Raw genomic sequence first — 15,533 nt, 5'->3', positions numbered from 1 at the left:
ACGAGAACCTCCCACGGTTATCCTGACGGCAAAGGGGACTCTGACCAATAATTCATCCATCACTGAAAATATTTCACCTCAGCACTGTGGTCAGTGCAAACTGGATGTGGAATTCGTTTAGACCAGCCATCGTTGGGATTCACACCCGGTCTACCTCATTGGAAGGCGAAGGCAGTATCCCCTGAGCCATCGCGGCTCAACTAACAGAGATTGGACAAAAATATGGAAACAAATACTAACTCTACGTAAACAATCTTTCTTTTAGCAGTAAATGTTTTGGAAAATTTTCAGTCGCAAAATTGTTGGCACAATTTGAAAGATTGTGCTTGAAGCTTTTAGAAGTGGCGTCTTTTTTACCCTTTTTTGCTTCGAACAAAATTATACGTTAAAATCCTTTTTCCTTTTTTTAAGACCACTATAATTTTAAAATCATTCTAATATAAATATCGCAATCCTATAGAATGATTTCAAAATTGCTGGTATTTAAACTAGAAAAAAAGTTTTAACTTCATCTCCCGTTTTTGATCAATCCGAATTTGGCATGGGTAAACAAGATATCATTTCTAAAACCTTCAATGATGGTCTTTCAAATTGCTCCAACAGTTTTGCCATCCACAATCTTCCAAAACATTTGCTGCTAAAAGAAATACTGTTTACATAGATTTAGCATAAAAGTATTTCCATAACCCCTGCACATTATACAACTTTTCAAATTGAAAGCAGCTTTCATCTCTCCATATTTTTAAAAATTTCGATACAAATGCTAGGATTTATGTCTGTTAACATCAAGCGTCTCTCTCGATTCTATTTTTATTTTTTGTTGGTTAACTTTTTTGTTGTTTTTGATATCGAATCTAGCGTGAACTTAAAAAATGAAAATCTCGAGAATGATAAATAAGTCATTCTTCTATAATGGGTAAACAGTTATTATTTGAAACAAAAAGAATGTAAAAACTATCTTTAAAAAAAGCTCTTAAGATTGCAATAACTTTCAAACAAACTAAAATTTTTAAAAAAATTTTAAAAAATTAAAAAAAACATTGAAACTAAACCTTTCATCACGTTAAATTTTAACTCTGTACTTGTATTCTACAAATTCAAACTTAACAGTTAATAACTACTCTTTGAAGATTTTTTACAAGCCTAAGTAATTTCAATTTTCTAAGTCTTATAGTTTTTGCGCAGAAAAATTTATGAAACATAAAACAAGCAAAAATTCGCAGTAAAAGCACTTAAAACAAATTTAAATTCAAAAAAATGAAGCATGTCTAAAGTTCATAAAGAAAAATGACCCTTTTAGAACAACAAATAAATGTGAAATAAGCAAGTGAAGTGATTTTTTTCATACAAACTGTCACAGTTTTTTTTAATTAATTATTTGTTTATTTTTCATTTTCATTTATTTATTTATTTACTTATTTATTTGCTAGCAGTAGGTTGATAACACTAAAAACAGTATAATCTTTTGAAGTCTCACACTCTGAATATGCCTCTATTTAATTTCCAATTACTTTTGGAGTAATTAAATAGAAAAGTCACTCCAATGCATTCATTTCTTACCTCTTTTATCTACAATTCTTCCCACTACAAGTTAATCAAGTGAAATAATTGAGAGAAACGATCTGAAAAGAACTGGTGAGCGGAAACGAGCCTCTAACATAATTAAAGTATAAAATTATTAATAAGCTATGTTATTAAACAAGACTAAGGTGAGTGAAATGCTCTCAAATCACTGTCTGAAAGAAACTGTTTTCATATCCCAGTTTCCGTGACGTAGTTCGGAGTGTTGCCAAATGGTAGTGTGCAGGGAAAGGGAATTAATTAAATTAGAAGAATCATAGCTATTAATCCTAATAAACTGGGTGTTCCTTAGTGACCACCTTTAATATATATTTTAAATGCCTTTTAGATTGAAAATAAATCTACATTTGATAAGAATTAAAAAATAATTTATTTGCTTAATTGCCGGTTAAAGCGTAAAGCTTTTTATAATATTTACTCTTTTACTCCTCCAGATTTTTTTTCTTGCAATCAAACAGGTTTTGTATTGCCACCTTCCTCAATAATGATTTGGAAGATTTCTGTGACATTTTTGCTTCTTTCTCGCTTAAATATTGACATGCAACCCTTAATCTGAATATTTTTTGATCTTCATTATCGAAATAGTGTTTAATAAATATATATATAATAATAGTGGTATTTCCGACCCCCATCCCGTATGTTTATTAGTAACTTATATTTTTGAGGAGCATCTCCTTTACTTTAATCAGAGATTGCGAACCTACGGCGCGAGATTTCGATGGCGAAGAAGTGCATATAAAGCAGTTTTATTTACTAACATTCATGGAAAACAATATTTCAAGTACGATTTCCCATTTTCTCTTAACAATAGAAGTTAAAGTTATGGGGAATGTTTTATGAGATCTAAAGAGATAACTAAATTGTAAACTATCACCAAAAAAAATCTGTAATTACATGAAATTTTGCGCAATGGCAAGTGTTTTTTACATGATTGATGAAGTTGTTTTATATGATCAACTGTAAAAAAAAAATGAAAGGAAAAAAAAAATTTATATATATATATATATATATATATATATATATATATATATATATATATATATATATATATATATATATATATATATATATATATATATATATAACGCCCAGTTTTAGATTTAAGTGACTCAGATATAAATAGTATAGCTGTTAAGAGAAGAACTGATTTTATGAGGTTTTTTATTGTTATAATGTGTACAGTTTTAAATGAATATACACTTATGGACAAAAAAATTAGCGTACCAGGAAGGAGACGTCAAAATGAAACGAAATTTTACATACGTAATGACTAGTTTGATATAAGTAAATGATTAGAAAATCAAAGATTATCTTTTTTCTTTGATTTTCTTATCATTTACTTATATCAAAGTAGTCATTACGTATGTAAAATTTCGTTTCATTCTGTCGACTCCTTCTTGGTGCGCTAATTCTTTTGTCCATGAGTGTATTTTTGCAAAATCGCAAAAACGCAATAAATATCGCATTTTGAACTGTATTGATACACCTAATTGTTCATACTATTAAACATCAAAAATAGCTAACATTATTTTCCTCGATTTTGTTTTATTGCCTCTGGTTTTAGAATCTTAGCTTAAATTTAAGCTGAAATATTTTAAAAATACTGTTCCATTGAAGCAATTTAACAGAAAATATGGTGTTACTTCTATAGAAGATCAAAGTACAGCAGCTAGAAAAAAAAAATTTTAAAAAAGTGGCACGCCAGAAAAGGACAAACTGAAATTTTAAATTTTTCGCATAAGTTTTGATATACCTGCTTTATATAAATTATTGCAATTTTTTTAATTCCCGTCCATGAACAATGGTGGGTTAATTAACCAACATCAGTAAAAAAAAAGATTTATAATAATTCTAGAAACTATATAACACTACCAAAAATGATTTTATGTGTCCATATTTATAAAAACACTTTCTTTACAAGAGAGACAAACAAATAAATAAACAAGATCAAACTATATTTCATTTTTATCAAATTCAGATAATCAGTTGAATCCAAGGAAACTGATTACTTAATATTATTTGAAAAAGATAAGTATTAAGTAATCAGCTTGAAAACATTATCAGAAGCACCTTTTTATGAGTTATGCTCTGGATGGTAGTGTCTATTTCATTTTAAAGAATTTTGTTTTAAAAAATTAAAGATTAGACTATTGAATTCAAAGGAATCCGTTCTCAGAATGATTTTTTAAGAAATTAATCTGTTTTGATAAGACATTAAAAGTTCTTTCTACAAAGTTGTCCTATGAATTTATAATAGTGGTATTAAATTAACCTATCGAATTTAGATTTTCTAAAACCGCTTTATCTGTTCAGAATACGAAGAAACGTCTGAACAGTTACATCAGTAATATACTCAGCTTCCCCGACCTCGAAGTTCAGAATTGTGCCCGGAATAATTATGCTCAGTGTTAAAAAAAGTATGTACGAAATATTGTTGTTACATTCTGGATTGAAAAGACTCATTCTTTGCCGCGTTCTTACAAATCCTTTTTTTCCCTAACATTAAACAATTCAAATATTTAAATAGAAAAATCATCTTTCATTTATATTTTTTGCATAACTAATTAACAATAAAACTAACGTTTTATCAACAACAAAAAACTGTTAATTTAGCTATCATAGTTAGAAAGTTGTTTCACAACATATATAGCCTACTTTAAGTGAAACAACAAAACAAAAACGAATGATTTTAATAAATTTGATATTTTACATATGATATAACGAATGATATCAGAAAACGAGTATATATTAATATATTTATTCTACATATGATATAACGAATGACATAACAAAAACGAATATATATTATTATATTTGATATTCTACATATGATATATTGGATGATATAACAAAATCGAATATATATTAATATATTTATTCTTCATATGACATAACGAATGACATAACAAAACGAATATATATTATCATATTTGATATTCTATATGATGTAACGGATGATATAACAGAAACGAATATATATTAATATATTTAATATTTTACAGTTAAAATTTCTTTTCATTTTGGCTCTTTGACAATCACGGAGTAGTCGGATACATAAATCACTGTTATTAACTTTTTCTAAAGAAACTTTTTTGTAGTGGTACCAAAATGACAATTGAAATTAATTTCATTTCATCTAAATCATCCAAATTATTATCAAGACTCTTACGTATTAGTTTAAAATATTCTTATTTATTTGAAAAACAAATTTATTCATTATTATTTTGAAACTACTTCATTAAGCCAAGAAATAAATATTAAATTTTGATTGCTTTTTGAATTCTTTGACTTTCGATATCCAAGAATTTAATTTAGATCTCAATCTAAGATACAATGTTAGAAACTAATTTAGTAATTACTTCGAAATTTTTGTCATTATGAGAATTTATTACAATTGCAAAAGTAGTTAATAATCTACTTGATTGAGAATTGACCTAGATTTGTAATTTTTAGTACACTGCTCCGAAATTCTGAGTTCATGAAGTGTTCGTTAAAAAAAACTTTTTTTTTTCAAAATGAAATTATTTTGTGCATTTTTCAAAAAATTTATTAATATTATTTTTCCTTTTCTTATTATTTTTATCAAACCCATTATTGTATGAAAATATAATTTTTCTTTTCAGTACGGCGTCGTTATGGATGCTGGATCTACAAAAACAAATACACTATTATATTCATGGAAAAGCAATAAACATAAAGGAACTGGCTTAGTAACCCAAGCTACAAATTGCTTTGCCAAAGGTAAACACTTTTTAACAAAGATTGTGTGTTCGACATCACAAAGAAACATCCTGCATTGTACCACTTCCACAGGTGTCAATTATTCAAATCAGAGGAACCTCATCTGACTCTACATAACATAACTGTTATTGATTCTTTTTTTAAAAAACATGAAATACATTAATTTTAAGAGACAGAAGTCTTAGCTTAAAGTGAAAGTTGAACATAATTCGTTTAATTTTGTCAGTAGAAGGTGCTGTACCGGCGCAGCAAATCCCAAGTGGCGAGTTTTTTAGCAACACAAATCCTAAGCACAAGTTTTTTAAAAACTCAAAATGTTATCTTTAGAAAAGGGATTTTTAAAAAGCGCATCATTGTTTCACTTTTTAAAAGCATGAAATACATTAAAATCTATTACATTATATTTATTCACTTATTAAATTTTGAGAGACAGAGAAGAGAGTCTTAGCACCCCATGATACTTTAACTGAAAGTTAAATAATTCGTTTAATTTTGCCAGTAGAGGGTACTGTACCGGCAACACAAATCCTACGCGGCAAGTTTTTTCGCAACACAAAACCTATATGACAAGTTTTTTAGCAATATAAATCCCACGTGGCAAGTTTTTTAAAAACTCAAGATGCAAGTTTTTTAAAAACTCAAGATATTGCCTTTAGGAAAGGGATATTTAATAAGTGAATTATTGCTTCACTTTTTAAAAATAGGCGATACATTAAAATCTATTACATTAATTTTAAGAAACAGAAAAGGAAGTCTTAGCACCCCATGATTCTTAAACTGAAAGTTAAACATAATTCGTTTAATTTTGCCAGTAGAGGGTGCTGTACCAGCAACTCAAATCCCAAGTGGCAAGTTCTTTAGCAACACAAATCCTATGTGGTAATTTTTTTTAAAAATTCGAGTTGTTGCCTTTAGGAAAGGGATAATTGTAAGAAGTGATTTTTAGATAAAAGTTACTTCTTTAACTGATAGAGAGCCAACATCATCATGTAACATTTCATTTTGATCCAAGGGACCTAGTTTTGAAAAAGCGAACACTTTTCGAATTTCGCATATTTAAATCCTTTATTTAGTTTCTTAAGAAGATATCCAGCACAATTCCAAATATTGGTCTGAAAATATATTATATGTGAAATTTTTCAACAAAAGATGTTTACACAATAATAATGATCAACTTATATCATAGAATTTATTTGCACAAAAAATATATAAGTTTAGGAGTTAAATACGTAAGAAATGTAAGAAGTAATACAAAAAGTTAAGTACATAACAAATAAATTTACGTGTGTAAAACTATGTTTGAAAATTAAATTCAAACAAATAAAAAAACTGAACTTACTATAATGGGTGCTGATAAGTATATTTAACCTGAATAATTGATAAAATATTTATTGCAAAATTAAGAAACTTTCTGTAAAATATAGTTTTTAAAGTGTAGACAAATCATAAAGTAATATTGTAGAGTGATTCAAAACATGATTTTTTAGGTTAACTATCAAAATTATTACTTCCATTAACTTCAAGTTCAATTAAATCATTCCACTGTTTTTGAATACATGCAAGATTTATTAGTACAATTGAAGTAGACGATGCAAGGTTAATGTTTTTAAATTTTTAATATTTTCTGTCGCAAATATGCACTGCTGATTTTTTATACTTACCCTTCTTTACAAGAGCAATGCAATTTTATAGCTGACAAACATTTTTGAATTCAACGAATTATGATTTTTCAATCAGAAATTGAAATAATTTCTTATAAAAAGTCTATGCGAGCAACTAAAATGCCAGCTTTATGTATTCTACTTTCGTATTTACATTCGTTAAACACATCAGTTTTAACAAAATAAAGAAAATTTGTTGTCAAAAATGAATTTTGTAGTTGAAATTTTTTAAAAAGTTAATGTCTGTGTTTTTACCCTTAATTAAAAATAATTTAAAAATAAATTAAAGAGTATGAGGTTATTATATGACATAAACTGAACAGCAGGGAAAATTTTCCTTTCCATTAAATAGCATCTCTGTAGTTCAAGTATTTCAGTGAGACATTTAAGAAGAATGATATTCTTACAATATTCATTGCAATGTGATTAAAGTAGAAATAAGCAACTTTCTTTTGATTTTCCAATTATTTTGTAACGCAATATGTACCATGTTCATCTGTTTAATGCATTACATTTGTATACAGAGTGGGTTTCCGCAGTGAAAATACAAAAACAATTAAGTGCTATTATATAACAAGAACCGCATTTCAAGTACTGCAATAATAATTAGTTAATAAAATTCTAGTTTGGCAAAATTAATATGGTTTTGAATTTAAAATTATTATTAAAGTTATTTCTGTAATTTTTCACAATCAAATTAATTAATTAAAATTAAGATATAATTTTTAAAAAAATAAACTTCAGTAGCGATCTTGAAATATTTGAATAAACCTATTGGTGGTGAAGTAAATAAAAAAAAAAGCAATATCATAATGATTTACTTGTATATCTTTGTAAATTAAAGTACATAGTTTAGAAAAATTTAAAAATGGAGAATAAAAAGTATAAATTAAAATCAGTATTTTCAGATGTATATTACGCATGAAAATTTGAATACACTTTAATTAAGTAGTATGATATCAAGAAGAAATATTATAACCAATGTGGCTACACCAATAATTTTGAGTCATATTGATAAGGAATAACAGCCTAACTACAAAAAAGTATCCCGAATCAGAGGCTCGAATGCTCTTGTTTTCGAGTGGCGCCATCTATGACCAAGAACTCATCTTTTGCCTCACCCATACGTCACACCCGTTTCATAGGGCGGACCCATTGACAAAGTCATTCGTTCATTCATACATAGATCGTAATTTTGACCTGAACCAGAGTACGATCCATCTCCAATTCAGTACCCCCAGAGGTTTAATTTGTTATTGGAACATGGAGAGCTTTGTGAACACACAAATTTAACTTGCACCAATCACCATTTACTACACGGGGAGTCTTCGGCCAGCTGGATTCGAACTCCCATTCTCACGAACGTGAGTCCAGCTCCCTGCCAAACAGGCAATCCCGGCCCATTAGCATTTTAAAAATTCTTTTTATTTGTCTTAAACTATTCGAAACATTTTTTATTGACTTCAATATCATGTTTTTTAAACTGAATTTGCTATTATGAAACGACCTGTCTCTGCTTCAAATGACTTTTATACTTTCAAGAATATTACTCAAAAAAAAAAAAAAAATTTACTTCTCTCCCTAAGTAACTCAAACACGGCAATTTTTCTTTAATTTCTCCTTCGCATTTAAATTAAGTTTTTGTCACCAAAATATACTTGACTAACTGATAAATAACAGGAAAAGTTGTCTAGCATTAGAACCGTTTGTGCTAGGGGTATGGAATTTAGACAGAGGAACAATTTTAGCCCCCACGATTAAAAAAAGATTTTTAAAAATTTAAATATATGGGTGATTCTCACGAAACATGATATTCACTGTCCCTTGCTCCAAGATCTAATACTATAATACTAAAAGAACTTTTTTTTAAAAAAAATTAATAAATAGCATTGCTATTAGCATTTTAAAATGACTTTGCACTAGCATTGACGGTTTTGTATACTTAAAAAATTTAATTGAATATCAAAATGTCATTTTCCTGGCATGTCCCAAACAATATTTCCAATAATAACTAGCTTCAAAACTTCCCATACATTTTTCAAAATCTAATTTTTTTAATCTTATCCTATGTATGCATTTCTAGAATATACGCAGAGGGTATTGTCTACTGAAACTTCGTTTAAAATAATTTTTTCCGGCAATAATTTGTTTGTCCCATGAAAATCTGTCATTTTCCTGGCTACTTTTATTTAGTGATTTATAACCAAAATAGATAGCGCCAGGAATCAATATCTTATGTTAATAGATTGATTAAATACCCTCCTATCTGAACATGTCTTGTTGCATGAATAAAGAACCAATTTCCTGGCTTAAAATCTATTTCAAAAAATTTTTCAAGGTGAGTAGGTTTTTATGCTGTCTTTTTCCTGGCTTCTTGAAATCATTAATAGCAAAAACTACATAGATTTATCTGAGTTATTTTAAGAAATACTGTTGTTTTATGCAGAATATAAACGTCTTCGGCCGAAATACTAACTTAAAGTAAAGTTATATGCTATAAAATGGCGAATTTGTCATTATCCTGGCTGTCATTTTCGTGGCTTATGAATGCCAGGAGATTGAAGTGTTACCAGAAATTCTTTTTAACTGCTAATACTGTAAAGAGGGAAAGCAAATATTAACCTAATACCAAGTTTATGTATGATTGTAATATGCTTGGATGTAATCAAAGTTATTTATTTATTTAATGATTGATTATTATACACAATTTTATTCTGTACATATCAGCAACAAAAAAGTTTTTGTTTCTTTCTACAGTGGATAAAAAGAATTAATTTAAGCAATTTATGGTCCATCTAACATAAAGGCCTAAGTTGAGTTGATTACTATTAACTTAAAATGACTGCTTTTTAAACTTCTAAGGTAATATGTCATTTTCCTGGCATTCAAGATATGGGGAATTTCTATTTTATTTTTTTTCTCGAGCAAATGTCAATAAACTACACTGCTGTCTATAAGATATTAGTAAGTGTAGCTAAAGAAGTATACAAAAAAAATGTTAGATTATTTTGAAAACTTTAAATTTGAAGAAAATTTTTGGCCCGAATTGTCATGTTTCGTGAGAATCACCCATATACATTCGGAAGAGACGCGTGAAAAACGACTTTTTATCACATTGTTAAAAGACGATTCTGTTTTTTCTGATATTTCAAGAAAAATCAGAGTTGTTTGATAACTTACAGCTTAGTTACAAAAATGAGTTTAGTTAAAAAATGAGTTTCGAGTTACGTTCTTTAACGTTCATTTATTTTTAATTGCTTGTGTATGTACATAAGAAAAATAAACATGTGGTGATGTCACTTTAAAATTTCATGAGTTTATTTTAATTATAGCTACTGTTTTGAAACAAATTTGTGTGAATCTAAATTACATAAAGTTGTAATAGAAACAAGCAGTAATCGAAACACTAATGCAATTAAAATTTAAAGAAAAATAAATTATGTACAAATCATTAACTTGCATTAACTCGACTATCAAAGGTTAAACACGATTATTTTCTATACCGAATGATACTGAGTTTTTATAATCAAGTTGTACTTCTTTTCACATAATGTAAGTCCACAGACAAAAATTAACATCAAAAATTTTTTTAAATAACTTTAATTTTCTATTATTTTAAAATTTTCTTCATCAATTGTTGCTCTTTATTGGAATCTTGGGCATTAATTCACCTTCAACGATGCCAAAATTATTTTCACCTCAGTCATACCGATGCCCTGGAATCTTGTTTTATTCATATGATTCAATCTTGATTCCCTTGTTAACAACATTAGTTCCTCACCACATCTTCATAGCGCGTGGAAGTGCATTTTACCCTGATTTACCTCTCTCGGACTCTTCTTGTTCTGTTTTACATCTTCTTTCTCTCTCGGCTACTGTGTTTTTTCTAATTTTACTTCTCACCTTTATTTTTGCCATTTTCATTGGCAACTTTTCGTTTTATATTTCAAATCACTTTTTTTTGTTTTCATCCATGTCTAGCTAGAGTTGAAAATGGGCGCCTGGTTTTAGTGCTTGAAACATGTCGACTTTTATTACCTATTTATGAGTTTTTGAACAGAATGAATTTTTTAATCAGGTAGTATCTTACCGTTTCAGTTTCTTGGGAGTATTTATTTAATGACGTGATTACTTTACAAATTAATAAATAAATGACAAGTTTACTTTGAAGCTTTTCATTTATTAAATATAAGCAAAATCGAAAGCAATAATATATAATATAATGTATAAACAATATAATTTAAATGAATTTTTAGCTAATGACTGTCAAAGATTTTCCTTTCATGTAAATTTCTATCCAATGATTTTTCCGACCAAGATAATGCCCAGACGTCAATTACAAATCGTTTTTGACAGTTATGTTTTAATGTTATATAGATAAAATGTGGATAAATAATGATTTCGAAAAAAGAGAAACTTTTTCTTTATAAGCATACATGAAATCATTAATAACTTCGAAGAATAATGATTTCTGGAAAGTGCTGAATAAATTATAATAAATGTTTTGTCTAAAAACAAAATTTAATAAATTTTGGTAAAGGGGAATTTAATTAGTTTTCATCGATAAAACATGCAGGAGTCTGAATTGTACCGAATTAACGAATGTACGAGACCGTAGGGGTGGGTAAGGAATGAAAAAACCTCCCAGCAGAACCCGACCTGCTCTAAGAATTCAAGGAGTAAAAGCGGAAAAGAGAATAAAATAAATAAAACATTTCTCAACCACAAGACCAGGAAATGTTTCCAAAACCTAGTCAAACTAAGATCATACTTTTCCTTATCTCCCCGAACTCTTATACTCCTACTGGTGAAGGGCTTGGTTTACGCACATTCATCATTTTTTTTTCTAGTTTTATTTTTTTAGTTTACTCTTTTTATAACACATCTCATCTTAGAAGAAGCTAATTATTTCTTCTGGAAGCTTGAAACGTATATCATGCTCAACATAAACTTAAAAAAGAAGAAAATTCAGAATGAATTTTGATGAAAAACGAATTTGTAAAGGGTCCGATATTCCATTACTAATTTAAAATTTCTAGTCATAATAAAAGTGAGGTCACACAGAGAGTAAATGTTAAGCTGAAAGAATTTTTTCAGAATACAAAAAATTCACCTATGAAAAGCATTTGACACAACGTCCTCTTAAGAGGACGCCATACCACGGAAGAAAATTTTCGTTTCAAATTCTCTTTCATTACAAATTTGAAATTTTAAGTGTAGGAAAAGTGAGTTCTGACAAACCTAGAGTATGCCATGAAGTTTCAAATGCTGAAAAGAAAGTTTTAAAATATACAAATGAAAATGAATCATGAAATGATAACTTAAGATTACGCGACGGTGAAGTTCTCTTCTAATAATGTTTGCGCATTTTAATAATTTGCAGCATTTTTTTCATCAGTTGGAACTTCATAACAAACTCTAGGTTTGCCTAAACTTACTTTTTCTTTCCTTTAAATGAGTAATGATGGAAAAAGAGAATTTGAGATGAAAATTTTCTTCCGTGGTATGGCGTTCTCTTAATTCACTATGCAAATAACAGCTCTTACATATTGTTTAAACTGCTTAGAGACTAAATGATTATAAATCAAAAATAAATGGTGGTTAAAACTTCAAGAAAAATCACTCATCAAAAGACGATATTTGATGGTAAAGAGCAAAAACTGGTTAAAAATACATTTATTCTAGCTTGTTTTAAAGGAACTTTTCTTTAATAGTCATAACCGATAAAAAGTATTTATTTCTCCCGAAAATAAAATCTTCTTCGAATAAAACTTTTTTCAGTATTTTTAGCCAAACTCTTTTTTAAGATACAGTTTCTCAAACGATATTAAGAATTGGTAATGGACAGAAAACACCTTGTTATGAGTCATACGACCTTTCTCTCTCTCGTTCTCTCTCTCGTTAAGGCAGAGGGGTGCAATTGTTCTTGTTTTCCAGTGGCGCCATCTATGGTCAAGAGTTCGATTCTACCACACCCATACGCCACGCCCGTTTATAGGGCGGACCCATTCATTCATCCACAGATCGTAATTTTGACCTGAATCAGAGAACGATCCATCTCAAATTCAATACCCCAGAGGTATTGATTTGTTATGGGAACATGGAGGACTTTGCGATTCGACAGATTTAATGAGCATCAGTCACCATTTCACTACACTCGGAGTCTTCGGCCGGCGGGGTTCGAACCCACGAACTCTCGGGCATGGGCCCAGCGCCCTACCGACCAGGCTATCCCGGCCCCTTCCGGCCCTTAATATATTTGTTTAAACTATTTGCATTAAAACATTTTCCAGTAGAAAAATTATTTTCAGAAGCTAAGGGAACGCTGTGTTGGCCACAGCAAGAAAAAATTTAAAAAGTGGTAACAAAAGTTTCTTATCGGAAATATTGTCGGTTGTTTTCTTGATGTTGTCGGTTTTGACTTCAATTTTATGAATTAATTCTTCACTACGCTCTTATTAAAAGTGAAGAATAACACTGGGGGCCAAAATTTCCGTTGCATTTATACCATCTTACCTAATTCGGGTGTGTCAAATCTGATCAATTCAAATTAAATTAATTTTGTTTCAAAAGCAGCAACAAAAAAAAATTTATACGGTATTTTCGATTTTGTTTATTAGGTTAATTTTTTAGGTCAATGACCATGCCATGATGAAAATGCAGGTTCTCGTCCGATCACCGAAGTCAAGCATTATTAGTCGTGGTCAGTACTTGGGAGGGTGACTACCTGGAAACACAACGTGCTGTTAGCATAATACTCTTTAGTCCCTCAGTAGACTGATCGTAAAGACACGGTTCCCAGTAGAACACTAAAGTCAAGCATCACTGGCTGTGGTCAATAAGCGGGTGGATTACCACTTTGATCAACCTGCGTAAGGACCGAGGGTGAGCATTATCTATCCTCGTTAAACTGTCCTACCGTAAAGTGCTCGACTTCGCGCGCATTTCATCGGGCTACCAAAGCAGGGGAGCCATCCCCTCTGCAGAGGATCAAAATTGCTATGGCATGTCTTTGGATCATCCTCAGGGATGTTTCCCAGACAGTCGCCAATACCCCATTGTGCTACTCTAGTGCGACGTAAGTACTTACCTTTTTTTTTGAGAGACATTAAATTGAGTTTTTACAGAGATTGCGAACGAATTCAATATCTATTAAAGCGTTGGGAATATACAAGTAATGTTAATTCATTATAAATTATTTTCCAAAAAAAGGTTTTATAAAATGTATTTTTTTCTTGAAGGTGGAATAGCTGAAATGGATCCAATGCATCTTGAACCTGTAATAAATTGTGCCAAATCTGTTACAAAGCGTGTTGATCCAAGTGTAAGAAGCAAAACTCCTTTGTTTTTTGCTGCAACAGCTGGAATGAGGCTTCTCAAGTAAGTTTCTTAAACTGCAGCAGATCAAAAATGTTAGCAATTTTAAAAATTTCTTTAACTTATTATATGTAATACTTGGCGAGTTTTTGAATGATTCTAGATTAAAAATTGATTATTTATAAGAGCTAGGAATCACAGATGAATTTTTGAGACTGCCTTTTTTTCTGCGACTTATTTGTGACGTCTCTATAACCAATTTAAAATCAGTGTCTTTCAAATCTAAAGAATATTGCCCAGTCCAATGACTATTATATGCCCCGGGATGGCTCTAGGGTTAGAGTGTTCGCCTTCGTATGAGGCGAACTGGGCTCGAATCGCAGTTGAAACGAATTTCGCATCCGGCTTGCACCGACTACAGTGATGACATGAAATATCCTCAGTGGTAGACGGATCATGGGTTGGAGTCCCCTTGCCGTCAGGTTAACCGCGGGAGGTTCTCGTGGTCTTCCTCTCCACGTAACGCAAATGCGGGTTAGCTCCATCAAAAAGTCCTGCATGAAGGCAAATTTCTCCCAATACTCGATCCAGGAGTTCCCTTGTCTTCTGGATTGGATTCAAAATTACAAGGCTACGGAGTTGAACATTAGTAGTCGTAAACCCATAAGATTGGGTTTATAAAATAAAATAAAATCAGCCTTTCGGACGTGCAGTCAAGTTTGTTTTAACTGTTAGTCAAATTTCTCTTAGTAGTGTTCTTCTTTTTACTTAAAAATTCTTCTGAGAAATAAATTAATTAGGTTGAAAAACCTCAAAATAAAGGTAAGTAATGTTCCTTGAAATAAGGGAAGAAAATAAATTGTTTTCAGTGTTTCCAAAATTAACAGCAATAAAGTTTTCGAGGAACTGATTAATTTTTAATATGTGTTAAAAACAGTTATATCGCCGAGAAAGAACGTTTTTTTTTTTTTTCGATGGTCAAATGATGGCTTATAAATGCTACACAAAAAGTGCCTATATATCACCTTTATGAAGAAAAAAAAAAGAACATATTTGCTTATATTTAATGGATATTTCTTTCCTACTAATTAAGCTTTAAAAAAGTTTTGACTTCAGATCCAGATGTTTAGTTAGTTACGAAGTGGGGTAATTATGACCACACAAGGATAATTGTGACTAGCGATGTTTTAAAAAACTCGTAAGAATTTTGAAAAATGTGTTTTATCAAGTTCC

The 15,533-nt window shown here is 29.9% G+C and overlaps 1 protein-coding gene across 10 annotated transcripts in view; it reads left to right on the top strand.

Annotated features, from left to right (window-relative positions):
- Positions 1-15,533, top strand: part of LOC107443665 (ectonucleoside triphosphate diphosphohydrolase 3) — a 109,102-nt gene that overhangs the window by 68,447 nt on the left and 25,122 nt on the right. For all 10 annotated transcript variants that reach the window (XM_016057620.4, XM_087156197.1, XM_071188242.2 and 7 more), the window contains 2 exons: positions 5,205-5,322; positions 14,225-14,363. In XM_016057620.4, coding sequence (XP_015913106.3) covers positions 5,205-5,322; positions 14,225-14,363 — 257 coding nt within the window. The remainder of the gene's footprint in view (positions 1-5,204; positions 5,323-14,224; positions 14,364-15,533) is intronic.

Source organism: Parasteatoda tepidariorum, chromosome 12 (assembly GCF_982258835.1).
Source record: "Parasteatoda tepidariorum strain Cologne lab strain chromosome 12, Ptep-v5.0, whole genome shotgun sequence".
In the NCBI taxonomy this organism is placed as follows: Eukaryota; Metazoa; Arthropoda; class Arachnida; order Araneae; family Theridiidae; genus Parasteatoda; species Parasteatoda tepidariorum.
The sequence above is the reverse complement of the archived record's forward strand: the minus strand, read 5'-3'. Positions and strand labels throughout refer to the sequence as shown.